The following is a 24,431-nucleotide window of genomic DNA, read 5'->3' on the forward strand; positions in this document are numbered from 1 at the left end:
GCTCAGTGGATTGGAACTTGTCCATGTTATGAATGAAATTCTTGACATGCTTTTATTTGTAGAGCTTCTGTGTTGCCACACCCCTGGTTGGTCAGGTGAGCCGCTGATGGGCTCAGCAAGGGCCATATGTCATTATGTGGCAACATTGTGCAGCATTGTGTTAGGTGTTGACAACATGTTGCCTACGGAATTAAAAACTGTGAAAATAATTTGAACTAATGGCAACTTTTTTCAGTTTTCTCAGCAAATAATGAGAAGTGAAAGCAGAAACAAGAGAAAGAAGCTGACCTAAAATGAAGGGATAAGATTTGGTTACGTCACGGGTACACGGTGTGCATCTCAGCATGTTACTTCAACAGGATTGTCTAGTTATGCGTCACTTAATCAAATAAATGACCATATGTCTTACAGTGACCAGTACTAAGGAGGGGGGCAATGGGCAATTACATTAGCTCCTCCGGGGTTAATAATGATGATGTGATAGTTGTGTCTCTGTTCCCTTGCAACCCTGTCTGGTACAGTCAGAGGTCAGGATCAGCCACAGACCTGGGAGGGATTCAGTGTCTTGCTCTTTTGCTCACACAGGGCTCAAATGTGGTAAATCCAGTCTATGGACAGTCACTCTAAATATTAAGCTTCTCTGTCAAAGACTGCAAGCTGCTATATTAACAGTCCAACCTTTTCTAACAGCTTTAAGTGACGACAAAGACACAAAAATGAGGGTTAATGAGTCAATGATCTGCATGTCACCCCTCCGGCATTCCTGCTCTTTCAGTGGTAATTGTTGGGACACACTAAAAAAGGCTACAGCTGCATCTGTCCTGTGGACCAAGCAGTTATCAGCATATTATGTGAAAATCCTCACTTCTATCAGTAATTAGGGTCAGTGAACTACTTGATTACAAAGTAATTTCCCCACCCTATTACGTGGCCGTCTATGTCATTGACCCTATTCTTCTCACTTGAGGGCTTCCCCAGTCACAGTGGCTGCCCTACTGATAAAGGACGGCTTTTTTAATGTATGGATGACGTACATAACTTGATGTTTGTGGATGCATTTTAGCCAAATCATTGGCTTGGATGTATAAAATTCAGCCTTTTGCACCAATAGTTTTGTCAAGTCATGGGAGAGCCATTAAAAATGAAATTAAATGCTACTATGTACATGAAAGTATCATAAAATGATGAAACAATAAAAACACAGCCATAAAACAAATTATGTGGCTTCTAATTAAATTTGAATGTCAAATGACATTAGATATTGCAATTCAAAGCTCATGTGATAAATGTTAATGGCGGGACTTCAAGATAAATGTGAGGGGTCATGAGATGATGAACAAAAAAGGAAAGAAGAAAACAAAAACATTTCTGCTGCACAAAATTGACTTTTCTTTTTCTATGTGAAATGTTGAAGCATTTTACCTCATTAATAACTACTAATATGAAACAATATAGGAAGGGAACATCATTCTGTGGTTGAACATAGCTCACAAACAACCTGCAGCCACTGATGAGGTGTCACAAGTCAAAGAGGTTGATGTAGAGATGTGGCTTCTTCAAGAGCATGAAGTGTGTGAATTTCTGAGCTGTGAGTCACTGAGGTGATGAAGCAATCATGTACTTTGTCAGGTAGTCCCAGCTTGCAAGTTGGAAGTGTGTGAAAGGTGTCAAGTGACTCACAAATGCTGGTACTATTGTTGTAGATTTTACTCTCACTCTCTTCTCTGGCTCTTTTTGCCCTCTCATCGCGTGAGACAGAGACGGAAAAAGAAAAAAAAGAACTACATATGCAATTCATTTTGTCATCATGAGAAAGAGAAGTGATGGGGGTGAATTTCATCATACACGTAACAGACAGATGTCTCGTCTGACAGAAACACTTCAGATAAGGGTGAAGATGACTGCACATTGCGTGACCCTTACAAGGAGTCATGAGAATCTAACAGGTCACCAAATGAAACCATTTTTAAAAGTTTGGCTCATCAAACCATGTTCAACCAAGTTTTACCTCCTCGGGCAATGTGAGAATTTAAGACCCATTTTCTGATTGAACTGATCACAACTCAGACGTCCAACATGGTAATATCACTAACATCACTTTAATAGTATAACTTACATGTTGCTTCTATTTTTAGAAGATTTTTTTTCCTATATGGACAAATATGTTAAGCGTAAATATGTATGTGAACAGGTGTGTTGGTGTCTTTACATTCCACTGCAACTGTGTCTGTACCTTTCATTCATTCATTTGTTCATTCATCAATTCATTATTTATTTTTTCAACATTTTCTCTACTTTTGTAGAGAGTGAAGGGGAAACTGGAACCTTTCCCCAGGATGCACTGGGTGGATGAAAGGATAACTGGTTATTGGCAGGGTTAACATGACGATAACCAGTTATCCATGTAGCTCCATGGTGCCCTCTAGTGGCCATAAAGCTACAATACAGACTTTCATTATTAATCTCATTTTCAAATGGAAATGATTAACTTTATTATTCAACCTTTCGACTAAGAAAAAGTGACTTTAACAATAGTCAGTTTTAAAGATAATATTTGAAATATTTTTTACATAATTTGTATGTATTTGTGTTTTAGTTTTTATTAGTTATACCACATTTGTTTCAATTTATTCTTCATTTCCAGTGCACAGAAAAATAAAACATAAACAAAATAAACAAATCCTGACTGCTGCACTGTCACAGACGTAGAAGTGGGTTTTATTTTTACTTTTCAGCCTTGCAGGGGAATAAGACAAGTGAGGTTAAGATCAGAGATACAGACTAGGAGGATGCATAAATTACTGTTAAAAAAAAGGGCAGCAAAAAGAGGATGAGTGACTTTCATGCCTGACTGGCTCCACTAATGAGAACGGATCATTTAAAGATGACCTACGTGGATCATATGAAGAGCATGACAAAAAGTCTCAAGGGCACTGAGAGTTTACAATCTGTGCCTTCCATCCTCCGTCTAGTGAACAACTAAACCTACTGAGCCGAATAAGGAAAACACTCTGATAGAGACAGAGAGATGGACATTTCAGTTGAAGAATCTTATCTCAAGTTTGTGATAATATTCAACTTAAACAGTACAAACAAAGCAGTTACTCCGAAGCAGGACTCATTTCCTCGTCACCTGAACTCTTGAACTCTTCCTTGTAAGATCACTTCTTTATGAGAAGCTTATTATAATTTGGATCTTGGGTTTTAATCTTGTTTGTTGTCTTGTTTGAGAAAAGATGGGTCAAGAGAAATACACTGTGATAACAAGCTATACAGAAAGACTGATAAACTGTGATAAACACTGTAGAAATAAACTGACTGATGCACTGAGAAACAGAAGTCATGGTAGAAAAAAAAGGATGTTTGTTTAAAAAGCACAGAATATATTAACAGTCAGACCACACACAGTTGTTTAATTGTCTCTGTGATTCCTGCCATTCCTAAGTAGCTGATTGTTACTCCAGCTGAACATTTGCAGCAAAAAGATTTGAAACCAAGGCTGGTGAAGTATAAGTTTCATTCACATATGACACAATTTTAGTTTTTTGGGGGTTTTTTTGGTGGTAAGAATACTTTCTTTTACTGGAATTTCAATTGAGCAAATAAGAAATATTAATTCTCCAAGATTCAGTCATTCAAATGGTCATTTGCACAATTTTACACCTGTAAAAACCTGAAAAATATATGTTTGAATATTGTTTATTTAATATTTCCACAGTGAAGTGATCCTGAAAATCCAAAACCAGAAAAAAAACAAGCCACACTGTAAATGAAACAACATTGAAACAAATCTTGAATCCCCCCCAGCAAGTGTTTCTAACCTGATAGATGTTGACTCACAACACTGACAGTTGTTTTCTTTAAGCTGTTTCTAATGAACAGTGAAGAACAAGGAAGGATTCACATCCCTCCGGCTCACATAAATGGACTTGTGACATCACAGGGTAAGACACTAACCATTGTTCTGTGAAGGGGGAAAAACACAACATCATGGTACCAGTGGGTGACAGGCGCACATCAATCACTACCGTTCAGCTGGACTTCAGAGCAACAATTGTTCTGCATCCTCTCTGCTGACAGACCAGACGGACAATGTGTAATTTTATATGACAGGTGAACTGCATGCACTGAAACGTTTGTGGAGGGGGTTTGTGCAAAGATTGTTCTGTGATGGTTATGCCTTAAATAATGATGTGAACATATGGGTTTGTCAAGAAGACCCTTGACCCTATACAATAATTTAAAGGCTAAGGGAACCCAAACTGGGGGTGCAGGAACCTCCAGGGATTTTTAAAGATTATTAATAGAGGACAAGAAAGCTTAGATGAGGAAGAGACAGGATCTATGTGGGGTTTTTTTTTGTCTGCATCATATCTTAGGATCTTAAATTGCTTTTGCACACATCATAGGATATCAATAAGAGGGTGGGGCCAACACGCCTTCTCACTTCATTACTAGGTTAACTATCCCACATCCTTCCTCCCCTCCCGATCAGGTGATCAGCTGGCTGAACTGATCACCTTTTTGGAGCCTGTCGTGAAGTCTGGGGGTGAAGGAGGAGGAGGAGGAGGAGGAGAAGGAGGAGGTGGTGGTGGTGGTGGTGCAGCAGCAGCAAGCAGCAGCGAGGAGGACTCAATCCATGCTCCCGGGGAGAGGAGGGAGCGCAGTATGGGCTGACTGACTGGGCTTTTTTTTTATTGTCTTCAATCATGGATGAGCCGAATATCCTGAGACGGCGCGGTCTACAGGTAAATGGAGACTGTCATGACAGCGCTCGGAGATGGTTGTTTCCAGGCAAACGGAATGATGATGATGATGATGATGATGATGATGATGATGATGATGATGATGAGCCACTGGCGACGATGCGAGGGATTTCTCCAGGATTTGGGTGTAGCAATTGATCCGCTCCTGTTTTTTCTATTAAAGCAAATCATATAAATGCTTTATTCTTCTATGTGATGTCGTCTGGAAATACCTCTATTGATCATCATGTTCTGGTGTTCATTATTACAGACATTATCATGAGTGGAAATTAGGACATAACTGTGATGCAGTTTATGAATGTGAGGTCTGTAAACCAGAACAGATCTCACTATCATCTGTGTTGTTTCTGGAGCACCTCGCTGGTGCTTTGGTAAATCTGGTTGCCTTGGTGATAGGAGCACAAAACCCAAGGGTTACTGGATGATTGGCAGAAACATCCCTTTAATCTTCTCCTGGGTGTCATATTTATTACTCAGGAATGTCCAGAATGGGAATAATGAAGTGATTTTTTCCCCCCCTTCTCCACTAGTTCATTCATGTGTATATTTAGAGCATAAATTAAGATGCATCGTCTACCTCTGGTCTTTTATGGAAGAGGTGATGTTGAGAGACTCACATGTCCAAATTGGGTGTTCCCATTCATTTACAGTAATTGGCTTCTTTTCTTACATTCATCTGCAATTTAGATTCAAGTGCAGCCAGGTTATTATAAATAATGAATATGATGATTATGGTGAAATGATTTAGGTTTGCTTTCAGGCTCCAGCAAAAAAAAAAAGGCATAACATTATAAATTCATATTGTTGTCCCACATATTGATATCTGCTTTTCTGTCTTACTTTAAACATGTAAACATGCAGCTCTCGCTTAATTAATTCAATAATACCTGAGTTCCTTGCTTATATGTTCACTCACTTTGTTTTTTAATGTAGCTGTGATATTACTCACTTTTTGAGGTGAACACATGTTAAAGAAATATCAGTATATCAGGGGATGAAGCCTTAAAATGATTTTTTGCACAAGCTCGGGCAGTCTAGCAGGATGCCATCCTTCACTGTGCTTCAAACCCTGAATGGTAAGGGTAGTTTTTCGGTTGCCTGAGCTCAAACGCAGTAGCCATGGGGCCAGCAAGGATTTGTATCCTCACTATTGAATGACTGGAAGACCCATTTGTCATGCAAGAAACTAGGCCATACTGCAACTAATGATATTTACACTGCACTGAGCTGAAGAGAAGTGGGAGTAACAGAGGCAAGGCATGTAGGAAAATTCATCTGTAGCTTTTTTGCCTGTTAAAACAATGATTTATATGTCCCTTCTGGTTCATTATTTGGAATCAGTCTCATTTGTTACTTGTATTTCATAACCATGAAAAAATACAAAAATGTTCAACATGAAAACTGTCCCCTGAGAAGGAAAGGGTAATTTGTGAAGAAGCCCTTTGCTCAAACAGCAATATGGTAACTGTGATCTGCTTGTTACCATAAAAACATGGAAAAAACGATATGTTTTTTCTTTCACAGATTATTCTTATGTAATCTTTTCCATCTCTTCCTCTCTAGAAAGAACTGAGTCTTCCACGTAGGGGAAATGTGTAAGTATTGTCACTCTCTGTCTGTCTCTGTCTCATTTTGCCAGCCCTCCTCTTCCTCAAACCAGACCAGCCTGGTGCCTGTCACTTGTCAGCTTTATTGTTGTTGTGGATGCGTGCCGTATTTCACAGCAGTATATGTTTACCTGGCTCTCTCCTGAGAGCCATTTCACGAGGATTGCCTGAGAGGCAGAGCAGTCTCACCGCTCAGACAGGTTTTATGTAAACTTGGAATGGCAGAGCAGAGATAGAGATAACGTGGGAACACCTCTGATGAAATTACAGAAGGGAGAAGAGTTACTGTATGCAGGCCAGCTCTTCATTATCAAGAGAATTAATAGGTCGCCCCTCCCTTATTGCAAAAGAAGCTTTGCTCATTATGAATATTAATTGATATTTGTTGAATGTCTGAATCCTGTCTCATTTTGCTACACCAGAATTAATAATCTGGTGTCCATGTGATTATTTTTTTCACCCAAGCAAACCCTTGCAGGTAACTATGTGGTGGTGATGTTTATTTCTTATGATAATTTCCTTGTCCAGGTTTCAGAAGAAATTGGTTGATGATTAAAAGGAACTTTACTCAGTAGTTACATTTTGTATCAAGTTTTGTCAATAGAGAAGAGACACATGTGAACAGTATGACGGAACTTGCTTGTGAATTTGCTGCTCAAACAGGAGCCGCCCTACTCAGAACAACATCAATCTCTTCATTCTAACCTGTTCAGGGACTTTCCCCTGTCTTTAGAGGAGCAATTAAGCCAGGTTAGTTTCACCAAGTGAGTCAGAAGCAAAATCAGATAAGCCCAATACAGAACACAGATGATACTGTATATTTTAAAAACTTTAAAGAGATAAAAAAAAAAAAAGGTTTGTGCTGCTCACCCACAAACTCCACCCACAGTCAAGATGTTTGAGACAAACAAGGACATTTTAATTTTACTGTGGGGTAAAATCCATGTTTTTTCTGGTGTTGCACCCATGCTTTGTCTCTAGAGACAAAGCACTTGTATTATTTTGTCATGGATCTGTAGTGTGTCTGTGTTAAAGTTTAGTGATCTCATTGCTTTGCTGGTATTTCTCTGTGGTGTATTTTAAATGGTGTAATAGCCTATCAGGGCTGGATGAACTCACCAGGGGACAAAATAAGCCGTGGGCCTCTATTTGTAGTAATTTAGCTAAACAAAAAGGAATACGCATCATGTACACTTTGACACAAGCAGGCATTCCCAAACAAATGTACATAGCCTAATATAGCCTACATATTGTGTATATTATTATTGAAATAGCCTAGTAAGTATAGCCTTACTTTATGAAACTGTTCACTTTAGTTTAATCACAGTGGTACCAGCTGGGTTTTAAAAGTGAACAAAACAGTTACTTTGAACACATGTACTATTACATCTACATCTTCATTATATACCTACTATGTACTACTGTATGTACTGTACAGTCCTTGAAATGCATGGAAATCACATGAGGGGCTCAATATTCCCTGATGACTAAATGCAACATCACGGACTACTCGTAAACCCCATGACTCAAAATTGTAGCCTAGATACGACTTTCTGTGCTCGTTTTTACTATCATTGTTTTTAAATATATACTATATATTTCAATATGTAAACTGATCTGTAGACATAGCCTATGTCTGATGTTTGAATCTCGATATTAAAATACATAGTTCCTCAGTCTTTTTTCTTCCGGGGTGGTGCATTTGTCTTCCACTTGGTATCTCAATATTTCCAACAGTGCTTGAAGGCACCATTAGTTTCTCCTCCCTCCGGCGCGAGCTGCCGCGGCTGCGCTGTGCGTCGGTGCAGTAGCTGGAAAGTTTGTATCACTCTATAATATTTTGGCGAAGATATCACTCGATAATGTCGCATCCAGCTGAGGACAGGCTGCTTCGGAAATATTGCTGGTAGCAGGGAGAGGAAACAGAGCGGACATGGCCGTAGAAGTCGCTCATCTCCACCGAGCTGCCGTGCCGCGGGTCCGGGGTCAGTTTGTACCGAAGCTGAACGGAGTTTCTGCCGTTGGACACTGCGTACTGGCCTAGCTAACTGCCACCAGTAAAAACAACTCGGCCGGAGAGACGGTTCAACATGATGTTCAACATGATGCCCCCACTTTAGAGGACATTTCTCATAGTATCTGGGTTGGCTTTATCGGTCGCCACCATGTCTGATCAAAATTATTATTGGACTGTGTTGCCGAGCTACAAAACTAGTTTTGTGACTGGGGCCATGATGAAAAGATCAAAAAGGTAAAGACAACGCAGCCTGTTTTTTTTTTCTTTTTTAACAGCAGACTAGCTATGTGAAGGTATAGACAGAGCCATACAGTTGACATAATTGCCGCAAAGGGAAAACGTCTGCTCTGCTTGTAGTTGTCATCTGCTCCCTGCTGAGCTGTGCCATTCAGTGTGTGACAAACAGCAATTTGTTGAACGTTTATGTTGAGCTATTTGATTCACCAGCACGCAAACGTAACCCCTACTGTGTTTGCTAACATTATCAGCGTATAGCTCAGATTGATAATGCTGTTGTGGTGTCTGTGATAGTCTACAGTACGACACTGTATATGTCGGTTACATCCGCCCTAGTTTTTGTTTCCGACAGAGAAACGTGGCCATTGTAGACTGTTGTGTGTGTGTGTGTGAGTGTGTGTATGGTGTTTGTGTGTGGGCAGACTGCATTGTCTGCTGCCAGCTGTCGCATAAAGCGACACAAAGTCCCAGTGCTGATCGATACACTGATGTGGTTAGTGGGACTGTACTGTTGTAGACGTGGTTTTTATCTGTGAGATAAATTAAATCAGCTCTCCCAAAGCAGAGCAGTATATTTTGCCTTTCATGCCCTATGTCATTGGTACTCGGGGAGTTCATAGTCATCTTATCATAGTTTATGGCGTGTTTATCTCCCGTCATAACCACAATATTTCTATAATGAAGTGTATTTTTGCTGGTGCAGTGTGCATTTGTTGAAGCAGCTTTTAGTCAAGGGCATATAATACAAGCTCCATTACTGATGAGTGAAATCCTGGAAGAAAACCTATACCCTCATCTTATAAATCCATATAATCTAGTTTTCCCTGCTACCATAGGCACTTTTTCTATATAGGTTGGGCTTATGCACCAGTCATGTTACCCACTTAAACATAACATGGCTTTGAATGGAGCTCAGTGAGTAAATGCAGCTCCTCACCATCAGCAGACATGTGAAACATGCAGTCCTGCGTGGCTGTGGCCCATATTCATCATGCTACATGGCTGCCTGCAAAGTCCTTACAAGCCACTATTGTTAGTCCAAAATATGAGTAGCCTTATCACTCCTAACTGTTGATAAAACCCTCACATGGTCATGGTGCGATACGGTGATGCTTTCATGTAATTTTTTTTTTTTGGCCACTGGAAAAAAGGGTGTTTGTTTATTTATTTTCCTCTGATAAGAGTAAAATGGTGCACACTCAAGAATGTCATTCTGTGGTTGGAGCATTTTCATAGATGCTTTCAAGCAAAAGTCAAGCATGTATTGGCTCTCTCTTCTCTCTGTTGCTGTGCCGTCTCTTGCCAGTTTTAGTCTTTTTGGTTTGGGGGGCCATACAGCTGTGTGAATCTGCCTCAGCATCGACCCAGAAATGTCAGGTTCTGTTGTCGTCTCAGCCCCTCAGTTATTTTAGGTCACTGCCAGAGAGAAAGGGAGATGCCATCGACATCTCCAGGATGAAACAGAGAGTTGATAGGATTACACCCGGCTTCTTTTGGGAATGCAAAAACAAACTAAACAGGAGCCCTAATTATATTATAAAATGAGCGCCAGGTATACACAGGTACCACAAAAACATCCAGGAAGTGGACAAAATAATGTGAATGTAAAAGTAACAGCATCACAATGCTTAATCACATCACACTGGCGTCTGTGTGGGCAAGTCATTCTAAGAGAAATTATATTAGTAGTACCTGTCAGCCCTAAAAGAGCTCTGCTAGTTTCCACTTCCACCACAATAGCTTGTGGTCAACTGTTTTTGCATTTATCAGAAATACTGCACTGTCACAGTCTGGTAAACTATATTAAAATATAGAAACAGTTTGAATAAAATGGTACCAGAAAAGGCAAAGGCTGGTTTCAAATGAAGTCAAGCAGCAGGTCAGAAAGACATATGTTTTAAATCAAAACAATACAAACAATAAGTTTCAAATATAAAAGCTGTAAAAGGTCGCTTTATAAGTTAAAAGTTTGCATCCAAAGTTAGATGCACCAAACTTATTTATGTGTGGATAAAGATCCTGTTCGTCCATAGTGCGGGGTCTGTAACAGTACAGACAGTGTGTTATGGTGAGCACAGTTATGTCATAGGAGTCATTGGGTCCAGTGATTTCTTTGAATATATATTGATGTAGGCTATTTTATAGGATCAGGTGCTCTCAGGGGTACAAGAAGTCATACTTCCAGATGTTTTTCATAGTTTCACATGAAAATGCTTCCAGACACAAGAGATATCACAAGAAATATTCCCTACGACATAGTTCACACAGCTCAGAACTTGGTATGGAAATAGAAGACAGAGCATAAGTCTTCATTATGTTCTAGATATCCATTTATTCAGGTGTTTTCATTATTTTAGTATCTTCTGTACTCAAAAGCACACACGCAGATTATGAGAACACAAGAAAAGTGATATTCTCCAAACATTAACTCAAAGTTATATACAGTAACTGCTTTCTTCATGACTGTGTGTGTGTTCTTTATATTTACATACACACATGTTTGTATCTATGCATGTATGTGTACATATAAACACCGTTACCAGTGTCGTTACAGTTGCCTTCTTTATCATGATCAACAGGCCGAGTTTCATAGGTTGACCTTTATTTTTATTTACTGTACTGTTTACTGCACTGATAACACACTGATAATGTTTGTAATTGCATTACATAAGCAAATGTTTTTCTCTCTCCTGTTTGTTTTCCTCCTCTCACAGTTCCCGTAACAACAAGAGAAGGAGTTTGGCGGTCGGTACCCCGTCGCCCACACTCTCACGACCGCTTTCGCCTCTCCCATTGGCCACAGGTACTTGTGTGTTGTTTTTTAGTTGCGTGTCTGCTCAGCTCAGCGTGTGATACTGTTTGGCAACTTGACTGGAGGCTAATTAGACATACTGCACATAGCTATGATCACATGGAAAACAGACAAGTGGGTGAAGATGGACTGATGAGATGAAGGGGTTCATCTGTAGCAGCAGACCACTACTTTAGCTTTCTGTCTCGTATATGTGCCTTCAGAGTTGTTTGTTTTGATGCTGTAAGTCACAAGACTTGCACTGATTTCCCTCTGGTGTTATGATTAAGGTTTTCTTGCAGTTGGAACATAATGTGCCCACAGTATAGTGCATAAGACATTTAATATTTGTCCTCTTCAGTGTTTGTTTTTTAAGATATTTTTCATCTAGCTTCCTCTAGGCTAGCCATTCCTTCATCCAGCTGCCTGAATTGCCATATGGAGACTCATTCATTCTCAAAACCCATTTTTTAAAGTAGCTCAGGATGTGGCAGTGCCTTGCCCTCAGGGGCTGGCATAGAAACCCTTTAGTGAACCTTTCATGAGTATGTGGTGTGTTGTGATCAACAACAGGAGTCCTTGCTGTCTGCAGGACTGAGATTCTTTGATTAAGCCGGGAAAAGGCCTCATTATCCTCTATATGCCTTTTACTATAAACTTATCAAGTAAAACAAGGAAATAATTTAACACATAAACAGTCATATAGATACGGTACTTTCCTGATTTTCCAATGTTTGTAACTGATTGCGTGTTTCTTCAGCTGGCAGCAGTCCTTCAGAAAGCCCCAGAAATGTCTCTGCCAGCACCTCTGCCAACTTCCAGTTTGCCCGCAGGTAAGAACGAACTTAGATGTTTTTTAATATGGATGTGGTCTAAGGTAGACTAGTTCTTCAACATTACTACAGTAGTATTTTCCCTAATACTTACACTGGAAAAAAGTGTAACTGATAAAACTCCAAAACCCGGCAGATTATATACATCTTAACATTAATTTAGGTCCGTCTTTCTTCCTGCAAAGATGTGATCTGACATTTGCAGTTCAAAACATGAAGAAATAAAAGCTAGTGGAAATACGAATTGACTTTTCCGTTCATGATTCATTTAACAGTAGTAACAAGAACCTGCAGTGAGAGGTAGAGAAAGCCAAGCTGCTTCATTAGTGACTTTTTTTTCCAGCAGGGCTAGTAAATGCCAGACCAAGCCAATATGAACTCATGTGGAATTAAACAGAGCATCACCTTTGTTCACTTATTTCAAGCTGTAGCCTCCTAAAAAAAAAAAAAAAACATGCAAAATAACCTAAGAAACTTGGTTTTGTGGAGAAAACTGAGTAGCATGAATAATGAGCATGCCCTGACTTGTTCCCTTTTGCCCCTTTAGTAGAAATGAGGCAATGGAGAAGCAAGTCCAACCAGCTGAAAGGCCCCAGGGCCACTTGCTGGACATGGGTCTTGGCGTTTGTCAAGCCAATTAAGACGTTGAGTTGGTGCACACAGTCATTACTCAGGGCTGTTGTGATTATGGGCAGAATTGCAGGGCTTGCCCTCTTATCACGCTTCTTACAACTCAGTGGAATTTTAGAGGAACTGGCATCCTCATCCAGCAGTAAAAAATAGTGTGTTATTGACTGGCTAGCAAGGAGATTGTAGGCAAAACAGTATGCATACAAGTGTTTAGAATATGCTGCTTCTGTAGTTTTAAACGTATATGCCACTTATCTCCAAATATCATGTGTTGTGAATTAGCATTTTATGTTGCAGTGCAGTATGGCATATTGCACCATAAGCTCAAGGATAGAGAGGGGATGTCTCCTGATAGAATCACCTCACACGAGCCTGCATGACTCATCTAAATTTATTGAGACTTTTTAAGCTGCCAGCGCGGAGACAGATGCTGTGACTGCACTTTCGAGAGCTCCGCTGGGTTTATTTGTTATTCACACAAGCTGTATAGCCCTGCTGTTTGTGCAATTATTTTGTCATGTAAACATGGAATAGCCAGACACACAATAGTTGGCATTCAGGCGAAAGGGATAAAAAAAATTTAAAAAAAAAGAAAAAGTTTTTTAAATGCAAATGAGGGAATAACGAGATAAGGAGCCGTGCCCAAGGGGTGGGCATAATCGTTTAGCTGCAGCTCCCTCTTCACCATTAAAGATGCTTGTTTTTAACCTTGGGGTGTGAGTACTGCCAACGCACCGGCCCCTAATAGATTCTTTTCCCTTTATACCCCAGGCATTTATTCAAACACTGATTTAAAGCCTTGTTTTTAATCTTAGCCTCTATCCCCTTAAGCCTTGCAGGACCTTAATACAAGAGCCTAGTATCAGTTTAATAACAGATAGAGGGTGGCATACATATCCCAACCAGATGAGAAAACACACACGTATATAATACACCTCACTAATCCTAAATCACACTCAGAGCAGAACCATCACATTTCTTTGTGTCACCCTTTTGATTTAGCTACAAATTCCCCCAAGAGCTGGTTTCAGCAAGAAAACATATGACCATCATTTTTCATCACAGATTCGGGGGGGGGGGGGGTGTACTGTCATAAGTGGAAATTTTACACATAAAGGTTGCGGTTTCTGTTTGTTGCAGTTCTGGTCGTGTGTTGCATAGTGTAACTGTAGGCACTGTGTATGTGTGTTCTGTTTGTGTGTGTGTTACTATAATGAGTCACGAACTAAATGTCTGTGGGTCTCAGTGCTGCAGTATGATAGCAGCTTGGCAGGTGTTCAGCAGCAGACCGCCACTGGCTGCGTGCCGTGACAGACAAACAGGACTATGACTATGACAGCCAGACTTTCTCTGTCACTATCATTAAACAGTGTTTATTTCCTTTCTCACTTTTGTGTCTCCGCCTGCCCCTCCTCTTCTTCACCTCCCTCCTGCTCCGTTCGCATCTTCTCCTTTTTTCGCATCTGGGTAGCCAACTGGCCCGCACTGAGAGGTAAGAAAATGAGAAACTGGTGTTTCTTCTTTTCATCTGCACAGTTTCAAGCATCAGATCAGTTATCTCTCTTGGCCTTGCATGGTAAAATGTTTTATTGAGTTGAGATTTTGCAGGTGTAAAAAAAGCTTTTGAAGATTGGAGTCAACAGGATGTGTAGGTGACGTAAACGATGAGTAGATAACCAATGAGATGTCTGTTACTATTTTGTTTATGCAGAGCGGATGGCCGAAGGTGGTCTGTGGCGTCTGTTCCCTCTTCTGGATACTGCACCAATGCACCCAGTTCTTCAGTATCTGTAAGTTAAGTCTACGTCTCTGTTTCTCTCTGTGCCTTTGTTCTCATCTCACTGCAATCGTCAATGTCAGCAAGGTCTCTCTCTCTCTCTCTCTGTCTCTCTGTCTCTCTGTCTCTTTCCTCTATCAGATATTTAATCTCTGTCTAAACCACTGCCATGGGACCATTTACTGTAGCTCCCTGTGTTACTTATCCTCTGTATTAATCTGTTTACAGGGCATTGGTGTCTTGTAAATTTATGGTGCTGACGGACTGAACTGTAAATCCCATCAGATTATACACAGTGTAGGTGTTAGAAGGAAATACTAAATCTGCCTGTAAATGGTTCTTGATTTACAGTTACCTCATTTTAAAGTGAGTTCCTGTATAGAAAGCCTCTGCACCTGGACCATATTTTAGATGAACCGTGAAAGGCCCCGATCAGACAGAGCGCTTTTTGCAGGTAGCAAAACGCGAGGCGCACCGCACTGCCTTTTTTTTGTTGAAGCATACAATTCAAAAAAAGAGGAGCTGCGTCTTTTTTTTTAATTGCTGCTAGACAACCACCAAATCACCTGTCCTCAGCCTAACTGTTATTTTTGCTGTGAAATAAACTCACAGATCTGTATCTTTTTTAATTTTTTTTAGATTGTATTTCATCATGGTAACTACAGTTGCCACCACTTGTTTGTCTCTCATGATTGTTATCTCCACTTGTTGTTGTCACCGTCACAGAAGGCCCGCATCTCAATTCATCTGATTGGGAAACGGAGGAAAAAACGCAAACGACGTCAGGTGTTTTTCTGCTCTGACTTGAAGTTTTTTCAACTTGAGGCGTTCAGGGCACTCCTGTAAAAACGTGAGGCGCTCAGCAACACAAAAGCAGCGAGCAAAAAGCTTCACTCATTGAAAACGATTACAAAAAGCCGCCTCAGGCTGATAAAAAGTGCTCTGTTTGATCCGGGCCAAAGTGTGAGTTATACCACCTGACCCTGAACATACGTTACTTACAGAACTATAACAGTTTAAAGTGATATTTCACCCAAAATATATTTTTGAATATGAAACGCTCACCCCCTTGCATACTTGAAATAGCGTTGTGAAAAGTTTATAGTTTGCTCAGCAGGGGCACGATGTTACTGATCACAAGCTCAGCAGGATCACGTGAGAGGACTGAGACAAAAACAGTGTAATTAGCCATATCCTGGCATAAATATGTGTGCTTTAAACACACTTAGCATACAACGGACAACAGAAGTGGATCATGCTGCAAGAGAATTTTGAGAAATGTATTTGTTTTGATTTGTTTTTTCCTGCCATAAGAACCTGACTTTGTTGAAATCAATTGTAAATGTCACAAATCTGAGCTCAGTCTCTGTTCTCAGTGAAGAAACAAACTGCAAACATTTTTATAACCACTTTTCAAGTTTACTGCTGATGACAGATTTATATTCAAAAGACAGACCTGTGACATCTGTAGAGTATGTAAACCTAAATATGTCAGTACTGTTGAAATCATTTTTATAACCAATGCAAGTAAAGACACTGTAAGTACATTGTCAGAGGCCGGCAGGGAACTTTACACCATGTCAACATTTTAATATGACCGTCCGGTTGACCATCCTTTTTTGAGAAGCAAGTTGATTTATACAAAACAGCTGACAGGAGATGGATGTAATATCAATAATGACTCAGCGATAATAACAGGATGTGTCCAATGGTGATGCGTCCCTGCATCATTGGCCTTTTATCACGCTTTCCACTGCAGAGAGGAAATGGGAATGAATCCTCAAATACCTTCCCAGAGTTTTCCTGGAATGATTTTTACAGTAATAGTTATGATTGAAGATGAAGCGTTTTATACATACAGTACATGACAATTCAAATACACAAAATTTAACTCCTCTTGGTGTATTTTTCTGGCAACATTGTATTTTTAGTGGAAACAGAAAGTGATAGAAATTTTGCAGTAGTTGGAAAGTTAATATTTTACTCTATTGACAATCCTTATTAAATAAATGACTTCATACCACAATAATTTGAGCTGTACTCTGTGAAGCCCCTTTTGGCCGAAGGAAAGTACAGGAATAATCAGGCTAATCACTAAAATAACACAGGTCTTGTTGAAACGCACGGTTGCTTTTTCCTGGATGACATCATAAATGAAAAGGGACTGCACACCATTCCACATTTCCTCAATCAACTTTTCCTTTTGGGAAAAGCCAAACGAAGAGATTTGAGCTGCGTCGGCCAGCTACACCCATCAGATCTTTGATGACCGTTTCTGTGGTGATTATCTTGAGATTTGGTCTTAAAACTTGTTACTGAAACTGCAGTTAGCCATTAAAAACAATAGCCGGCTCCTCTGTCACGGCTGTAATTTTGTACGGCCAACCACATGGCTCGGAGATGGTGAGGTCAGCCCTTGCTACACAATGCCCCTTTCAGGGTTGCTGTCAGTGAGGTCTTTATGCTTGCTTTCGCTCGGTTCTGACACGTCTCTAGTTTCCTCCTCAGGGTGTCTTTCTCCCCCTCTCTCTATCACTTATTTTCTGTCTCTTCCTTGCTCTTTCGTTTTCTCCATCTGTCTCTTTTTTCTCTCTGCTTTCCTTTCACTTTTTCTCTCTTCTTCTTCTTCCTCCAGTCAGATGAGCCACTCTTCCCTTTGCTCTTCCTCCAGTGAAACACAAGATACCAGCCAGATGGGAGTTCTCATAAATTCCAGGCTGTGTGTCACACATTTTGGCCTGGAAAGAAAAAATGAATGCATGCATGGCCAGCACAACAGCCGTGCTGCCTGCCTCAGGGCATGCTGCAGCAGGAAAGACAAAAATCCTGCTTCAGGAGAGCAGAACACTAAAGCTCACAGACTCATTTTTTTTAAAAACTGGGATTTATGATGTTTGGCTTTATTGCTGCTTTCCTCAGCATGTCCTTGTCAAGTGTTAAATCTAATTCAGATCTCTAGTGGAACATGAAAGCTTTTAAGGCCCTGAGTATTAACAGGATAATGAGTGAATCTGAAAGAGCAGTGGTGCGAGTCTCTTATCAGAGGAAGCCTTTTAACACAGGATGTTATATCATCAAAGCTGTGGAAGCAAAACCTGACATTTATACAAATGTGCAAATAAAAGAAGACAAAAGTAGGAAATTGAGGCTTCGTGAATTTATTGTTTTTACATATTTACAGTTTTATTCCAGTACACTGACATCTGTAAAATATCTTTTCCCGCTTTCTACTTCTCTCTGCACATGCCCCCTTTCTCTTTATCCCCTCTTTACTTTTCTTTCCCAGTCCTCTTCTTCCCAGGAGTTATTGCACCAGTTGCCCTTAAAGCCCACGCAAGATGATCTCCATTTCCTGTTCAAACATTTCCGGAGCACAGAGAGCGTGGCAGACGAAGAAGGATCACATCCCTCGCCCCCTGTCAGGCTCCGCTCACGCAGTCTCAGGTATCCTTTTGAATCATACAGTAACCACAAACATTTCTGTAATGCAGCATTGCACAGGGGGGGAGATAATCTCATTAGTTGGGAACCAAATAATCAGACGTTTCCTGGCTGTTATCAGTTCATTTCAATACAACTTTCTTTAACCCTGCAAAGGCAAGCGTATGCAGCTTGTCACCAAGGTCAACACATACACACACAATGAATGGGTGAAGAAAGCTAAAACAATAAAAAGCTGTAATTTTAAAATTATGTTTGGAATTGTCAATAAATGCACTAATAAATAACGTTAATAATCCGAAATATCTAAAAATACACACAAAGACATGAAGCAGTACAAAAGGATAAAAAGACCTTCGAAGAACTGAGTAGACAGATAGCAGAGGAGATAAAGGACTTGGAAAAGCAATTACTTTTACAGGCAGGTAGAGCATAGTGGAGTCATAAATGCAGCGTGGAGAATGTACTGGTACCTGCCAAGATGTGGTCAAGTAGGTTCTATATGCTCGATTTTCTATATATAATACTGCTGAGCCTGTGATCTGTCCTTCCCTCATGAAACCTGGCACTGACTGAAGCCCACTGCTGACATTACTAATATTACTTTCTGAAACAAAACTGTTTCCCATACAACATCCTAACTGTAACTGTTTTTGTAATATAAGGCAAGGCAAGTTTATTCATATAGCACGTTTAAACCACAAGGGTAATTCAAGGTGCTTCACATAATGCAGTATGTAGCATATTCATACTGAAAAAGTTGCAAAAAGGAAATACTCAAAGATGTCAGGATGCATGCAAAATGTTTTTTTCTTTCTTTTTTTTTAAGTGTGATGTTTATGGACACTATATTTCCCACGATAACAATAGTAATGGAACAACTGGTAAAATTAGAATTTGAACCTCACGCTAGTGTGGCTAAACGGCAGCCAAATCCTACTTGTGTTAGCTTGGTTGTGTTAGCTAGTTAGCCAAGCTAACCTTCCAAGTTTAAACAACTCATCTAAGTCTTTAGTTCAGTAGGTAACTGAATCTCTAATCTGCTGACCATCAGAGCCATGACTGCTATTTGTATTTTTAGTTGTTTAATTCTTCCTTCTCTCCCAGTAGACTTTTTAGCTAACATTTACATGTCTTTTTTTGGCCCAGCTAAGGGGTATGTCTAACTAAAACTGCAATTTAATGCTACACTGTTCTTGGAAAATTCTGCTGCACTAATTGAAGATGCTAAGTGTGGAGCTCATATAAACCTAACCACATACAGGAGCTTAAGGCGTGCAATGAGCAAAAGTGACAGGCTCCTGTACACTTTCTCTCTATTGCACAGCTGCTTACCTAAACAGAACCCATTATAAACTAAATATCAATATAAAATTATTAAATGACAGAAAATGAACAATTACTAGTATTACAGCAATAAAAAAATCTACAGTTAGCATCAATGTGCTACGCAGTAGCAGAGCTGTAATCAGAAATGCAAACAAACAATTTTACATTTGGTCAGATTGTTGTTCAGCTTCAAATCAACAAACGTAGGCCTGATGTTCTATAACGTCTTTCATTTATAATTATAAATAATGAAATACTGGCTGGAAGGATTTGACTGTTGTTTGATAATTATTTTATGTGGTTCCGGATGAAAGCCTCTTTACTGGTTACTAGTGATCCCCTGGATTACACTATATTATTTCTTCATCATTTAGCATTGCTGTTCTCATGAAAACTTAAACAAGCCTTCTAAATAGTTCTAGCAGCGGAAAGTTTTGAGATTGCTGGAGGATTGGGCTGTGAAGGGTGTTGGCAGTGTTTTGATGTAGTTGTTCTCTCTGTGACGTGTCCCTGCATGTGCTACATATACATACAGGCCTTCCTGTGGTTGGCAGAAAAGCCTCTAGATGCGTGTTAAGTGTTCTAGGTTTGCAGAAGTGATCACTTAAAGGGGACAGATCACAGTCAAGGCTTGTGGACAAGAAGTTCATAATTATTTATGGATCTTAACATTTTAGTACTTAAAGTTGAAAATGTTCCAAATGGTTACATTTACTATGATGTAGGCTTGCTAGTGTTATGTGCTACAAAGAAGATGAGATTTTACACATAGTCTTTTGTATGGTTTGTAAATTTAACTGCTGACTGATCAGCTGTTTACTGATTTAACATGAGATTCCACAAACCCTCTAACAACTACAGACGTGTGACAAAGTAAAGCAAAAACCTGAATAAAGGAGCGGAGAAACTGTATAAAAATGCTGAGTGGGTCCAGTTGATCCTGACTTTGTATCAAGATGGCAAGAGGAAAGGGTGACTTTGAAAAAGGGTTCAGTGTTGGGGCATGAATGGCAGGAGCTTCAGTCACAAAAACTGCTCAACTGGCTGGTGTTTCAATAGGAACAGTGACTAAAATGATATCTGCAGATCTATGGGAAAGACATCAGTAAATAGAGTTGGAAATTGTGGTCGAGAGCGCACATTTGATGACTGTGATACTTGTGCATTAGTGCGATATGTAAGGAAAAACAGAAGAGCAACTCTTCCTCAGGTGACTGAGAATGTCAATGCAGGACATGATCAGACTGTGTCAGCAAGAACAGTCCGTCGACAATTACATAGAGAGGAATATTATAGTAGGGTTGCAATGCAAAAACCCCTCATTACAAAGATGAATGCATCTGAGAGTTCAGTGGTGCAAAAACCATAAGCAATGGTCTAGAAGGAGATGTGGCAAAAAGTGATGTAACTCATCCTTCACTATATTCTTGACATGTGGACGAGTGCATGTGTGGCGTTCACCAAGAGAACGGTACAGGCCTGAATGTTTGACCCCTACACTGAGGGGATCTGGTGGCTCTGTTATGCTGTGGGGGGCATTTTGCTGGCATGGTTTGGGTCCACTTGTCCCCTTAGAGGGAAGAGTCACTGTAAATCAATACAAAGTTGTTCTGAGTCATCATCTTTATCCTATGATGAAACATTTCTATCCTGATGGGAGTGGTCTCTTCCAGCATGACAATGCCCCAATTCATAGGGCACAAGGGGTCAATGAAAAGTTTGAAGAATATGAAAATGATGTGAATCATGTGCTATGGCCTGCGCAGTCACCAGATCTCAACCCAATTGCACACCCATGGGAGATTTTGGACTGACGTGTTAGACAGCGATCTCCACCACCACCATCATCAAATAATCCCTCCAGCAGAGTTCAGAGACTTGTAGAATCAATGCCAAGGCACGTTGAAGCTGTTCTGGCAACACGTGGTGGATCAACACCTTACTAAGATACTTTTTTTTTTTTGGCTTTTCCTTTAATTTGTCACCCGTCTACATTAAAAAGAAAACATCACCAGAGGTTTGCTCAGCTAGACTGTTGAGTTACGTAACTTATTCAATTAATGTGACAGAATTTTGCAGTGCTATTTAAAAACACATCTATATTACTCCCATGTATTTCCAATTGAAATAGATGACTGACAAGTGTCAATGTTGCTCTAAAATAGCTCCAGGGGGTGTGTGAAGAATTTCTTATTGCCCTCAAATAGTTCCTAAGAGGTTAACCGTTGAGGTTGCCCTCACATTAAACCACACTGCATGTACAACTGTTGTGGTAATCCAGAAATAGTAGAGTGCATGTCACATGTTGATATTGTTATTTGTAGTATGTGATGTATAGGGGCACCCGGGGCTGCTATTTTTAGTATTGTTGATGACAGTGCATTGATTTGTAACATGTATGGACAGTTTAAAAGGTGCCCTCTTGTAACTGAATCCATTTGCAGACAACAGATGTGGTCACGAATGCTGCAGATAAGAAACTGATCTGAATCACGTTAAGGTCGTTTTCAAACACGCTGTGTTTATGACCCGGGGTAGCAGTAAACGCTTTCAGTTAAGCATTTACTATGAATTCTTACAAGCAAGATTTATAATTCATAGATTTTTTTTGTAGCTTGAATAAAACAGTTGTGATTGATATTGTTTATTGGCTGGTTTGTTGAAAAACTGTCTGTTGATTTAGAAGGAAGGGAGTTAACTAAACATGCTTCTGTAATGTAAGCCTCTCCTCCATCAGTTGTCAAATCACTTTTATTGTTTTTTTTTTATTATTATTTGAGTTTGGCATCTGTAAATGTTTAATTTTATCTCTGCAAAAATACCATATGATATTTCTCAGATTGTATTTCATATCTGTTCCAACATTTTTCTTTTCCCTGTTTCTCATCCAGCCCTGGACGGACGTGTGGAACATTTGACAATGAGATTGTCATGATGAATCATGTCTACAAAGAACGCTTTCCCAAGGTATAGTGAATACATCTTGACTTCTTTCTGTCTGCTTTTCTCTCTGAGCTCTATTAGCTGAACATCATTAGTAAATAATCATTTATCATGGAAACCAGGACAGCAGATTTTAATGCTCCTGGCAAAGTCAAAATCTGGAGTCAAGTTTAAAGAAATTCTTAACACAGCACCGCTGTCAGGGTTATAAATGAAGTCTTCCATCTTGGTTGGTTCCCAGGCGACAGCCCAGATGGAGGGTCGGCTGCTGGACATCATTGCAGAGTGTTCCCCAGGCACTGCTCTGCCCCTGGCTGATGGTGTGCTAGGATTCATTCAGCACCAGCTGGTGGAGCTCGCCAGAGACTGTCTGGACAAGTCCCAGAAAGCCTTGGTCACCTCCAGGTACTTTGTGGAGCTGCAGGAGAAACTGGAGAAGCTGCTGCATGAGGTGGGTGTTTCCCACCTTCAAGAAATGTTTTTTCCATCTGATTCTAAGAAAGCACACATATAATTGTGTTCTCTTTTTTGTTCGTTATGCAGCCATTCAACAGCTCAGCCAGTGTTTTTTTTTCCCTTCTAAGGCACAGCCAGTAGATTTCTGATGGTTGGTAGCTCAGATTGCCCTCTGGGACATTGCATGTTATACTGTAGCTCTACTGAGAACATTGAATTGGAATTGCCTGTTTGATTGGTTCTCATTCGGTGCTGATTCCAGTTCACTGGCCAGTAATGGTGTTGTCATTTTACATTATTACATAGATTTGGGAAGTGGTCAAGTGTTTGATTATGTAATGATTTATTACATAACCTTTCCAGTACCATTTTTGCAACAGCAAATGCTGCCTTCTGCTAAATAGATTACAGCTTCTGCTGCAGACCCCGAATGACTTTTTTTTTTTTAACTCAGAAAGTTGGGTAATTTAACATCGAGTTCATTTATAATGTTGCCACAGATAGCACAGTTCATGCAGTGCTTTCTTGTCTTCATCCAGTCTCCTAGTAGCTTAGTTTATGCTACAGTACAACAGGGATAGCCATTATTGTGTCTATAATTTCCACTAAAACCACATTTCTGTAAGTATTTTTTCATCTTGGCCACAAAAATGATTTTCCAGCCTAGAAAGACTTTATTTTAGGTAAACGGTTCCTTCTGTCACACATCAGATTTGTCAGATTTTTCCTTGTGCTAGCTCATACTTCTCTGGAATTATGGCTTTTGTTTCATGCAGTAGTCCTGTTGTTGCTTTGTCATGGGTGATGCTTTAAAATTAACAATATGAGCAATATTAGGATATCCCAAAAACATTGTCCTGTACACTGGTTCAGTGTGCTTGAAGGACTTTTAGGAAAAATCTTAACCGGCTTGAGCAGCTTTATGGTGAGTGCTGCCGTTTTTTCCAACAGCTGTTGGAAGATGACACCTTTTACTACACATTTTGTTACAGGTTGGAAAGGGTAAGAGAAGGAGCCTTTAACCAGCTGACTAACTTGAACTCTGTTAGACATCGCTCTTTCACCACCTCTGAAATACAGTCTCTGAACCCGCTGTTTGATCAAGGCAAGGCAATGTTGGACTAAGATAAAGAGACAATGAGCGTTAATAAAAGCACATTTGGAAATCTTTTCTATTATTCATAAAACTGACGGCAGAACACAGAAATAAGTTACTGCTTCGCCGCAATTGATGCAAGATGTTGAAATACCTGCCACGATCCCTTAAATCACCAACAGATAATGTAAGAAGATGAAATGGATGCTAAAAATATGTGCCAGAGCAAAGTTCAGACAGCCTCTGTGGAAGAGCTGCGCTGCCTCATGGCTTGTGCCAATTAGATTACGTCACAATAATAATCCGTCATCCTTTGTCCTTCCCTGATCAGGCGTATGAGCGATCAGAGAGCGAGGAGGTGACCGTCATCATCAAACTGGTGAAGAAGATTCTCATCATCATCTCCAGGCCTGCCAGGCTCCTGGAGTGTCTGGTAAGACTCACTGGCAGTCGCAGTAGTGATCATAGCTTCAAGAGTGACATGATATCAACGTGATGCTCGCCAGCT

General features: G+C 40.0%; 1 protein-coding gene across 2 annotated transcripts in view; it reads left to right on the forward strand.

Moving 5' to 3' along the window:
* Window positions 1–8,140: 8,140 nt before the first annotated feature.
* The window catches only part of mast3a (microtubule associated serine/threonine kinase 3a), a 28,573-nt gene continuing 12,282 nt past the window's right edge, over window positions 8,141–24,431 (forward strand). Inside the window, exons 1-9 of one of the 2 annotated variants that reach the window (XM_067605493.1) lie at window positions 8,141–8,624; window positions 11,342–11,430; window positions 12,179–12,251; window positions 14,353–14,373; window positions 14,593–14,671; window positions 17,945–18,102; window positions 22,320–22,395; window positions 22,613–22,822; window positions 24,255–24,356. In XM_067605493.1, coding sequence (XP_067461594.1) covers window positions 8,539–8,624; window positions 11,342–11,430; window positions 12,179–12,251; window positions 14,353–14,373; window positions 14,593–14,671; window positions 17,945–18,102; window positions 22,320–22,395; window positions 22,613–22,822; window positions 24,255–24,356 — 894 coding nt within the window. In that variant the 5' untranslated portion in view covers window positions 8,141–8,538. The remainder of the gene's footprint in view (window positions 8,625–11,341; window positions 11,431–12,178; window positions 12,252–14,352; window positions 14,374–14,592; window positions 14,672–17,944; window positions 18,103–22,319; window positions 22,396–22,612; window positions 22,823–24,254; window positions 24,357–24,431) is intronic. The other variant, XM_067605494.1, reaches the window with a different exon arrangement.

This window comes from Thunnus thynnus, chromosome 12 (assembly GCF_963924715.1).
Source record: "Thunnus thynnus chromosome 12, fThuThy2.1, whole genome shotgun sequence".
Taxonomy (NCBI): domain Eukaryota; kingdom Metazoa; phylum Chordata; class Actinopteri; order Scombriformes; family Scombridae; genus Thunnus; species Thunnus thynnus.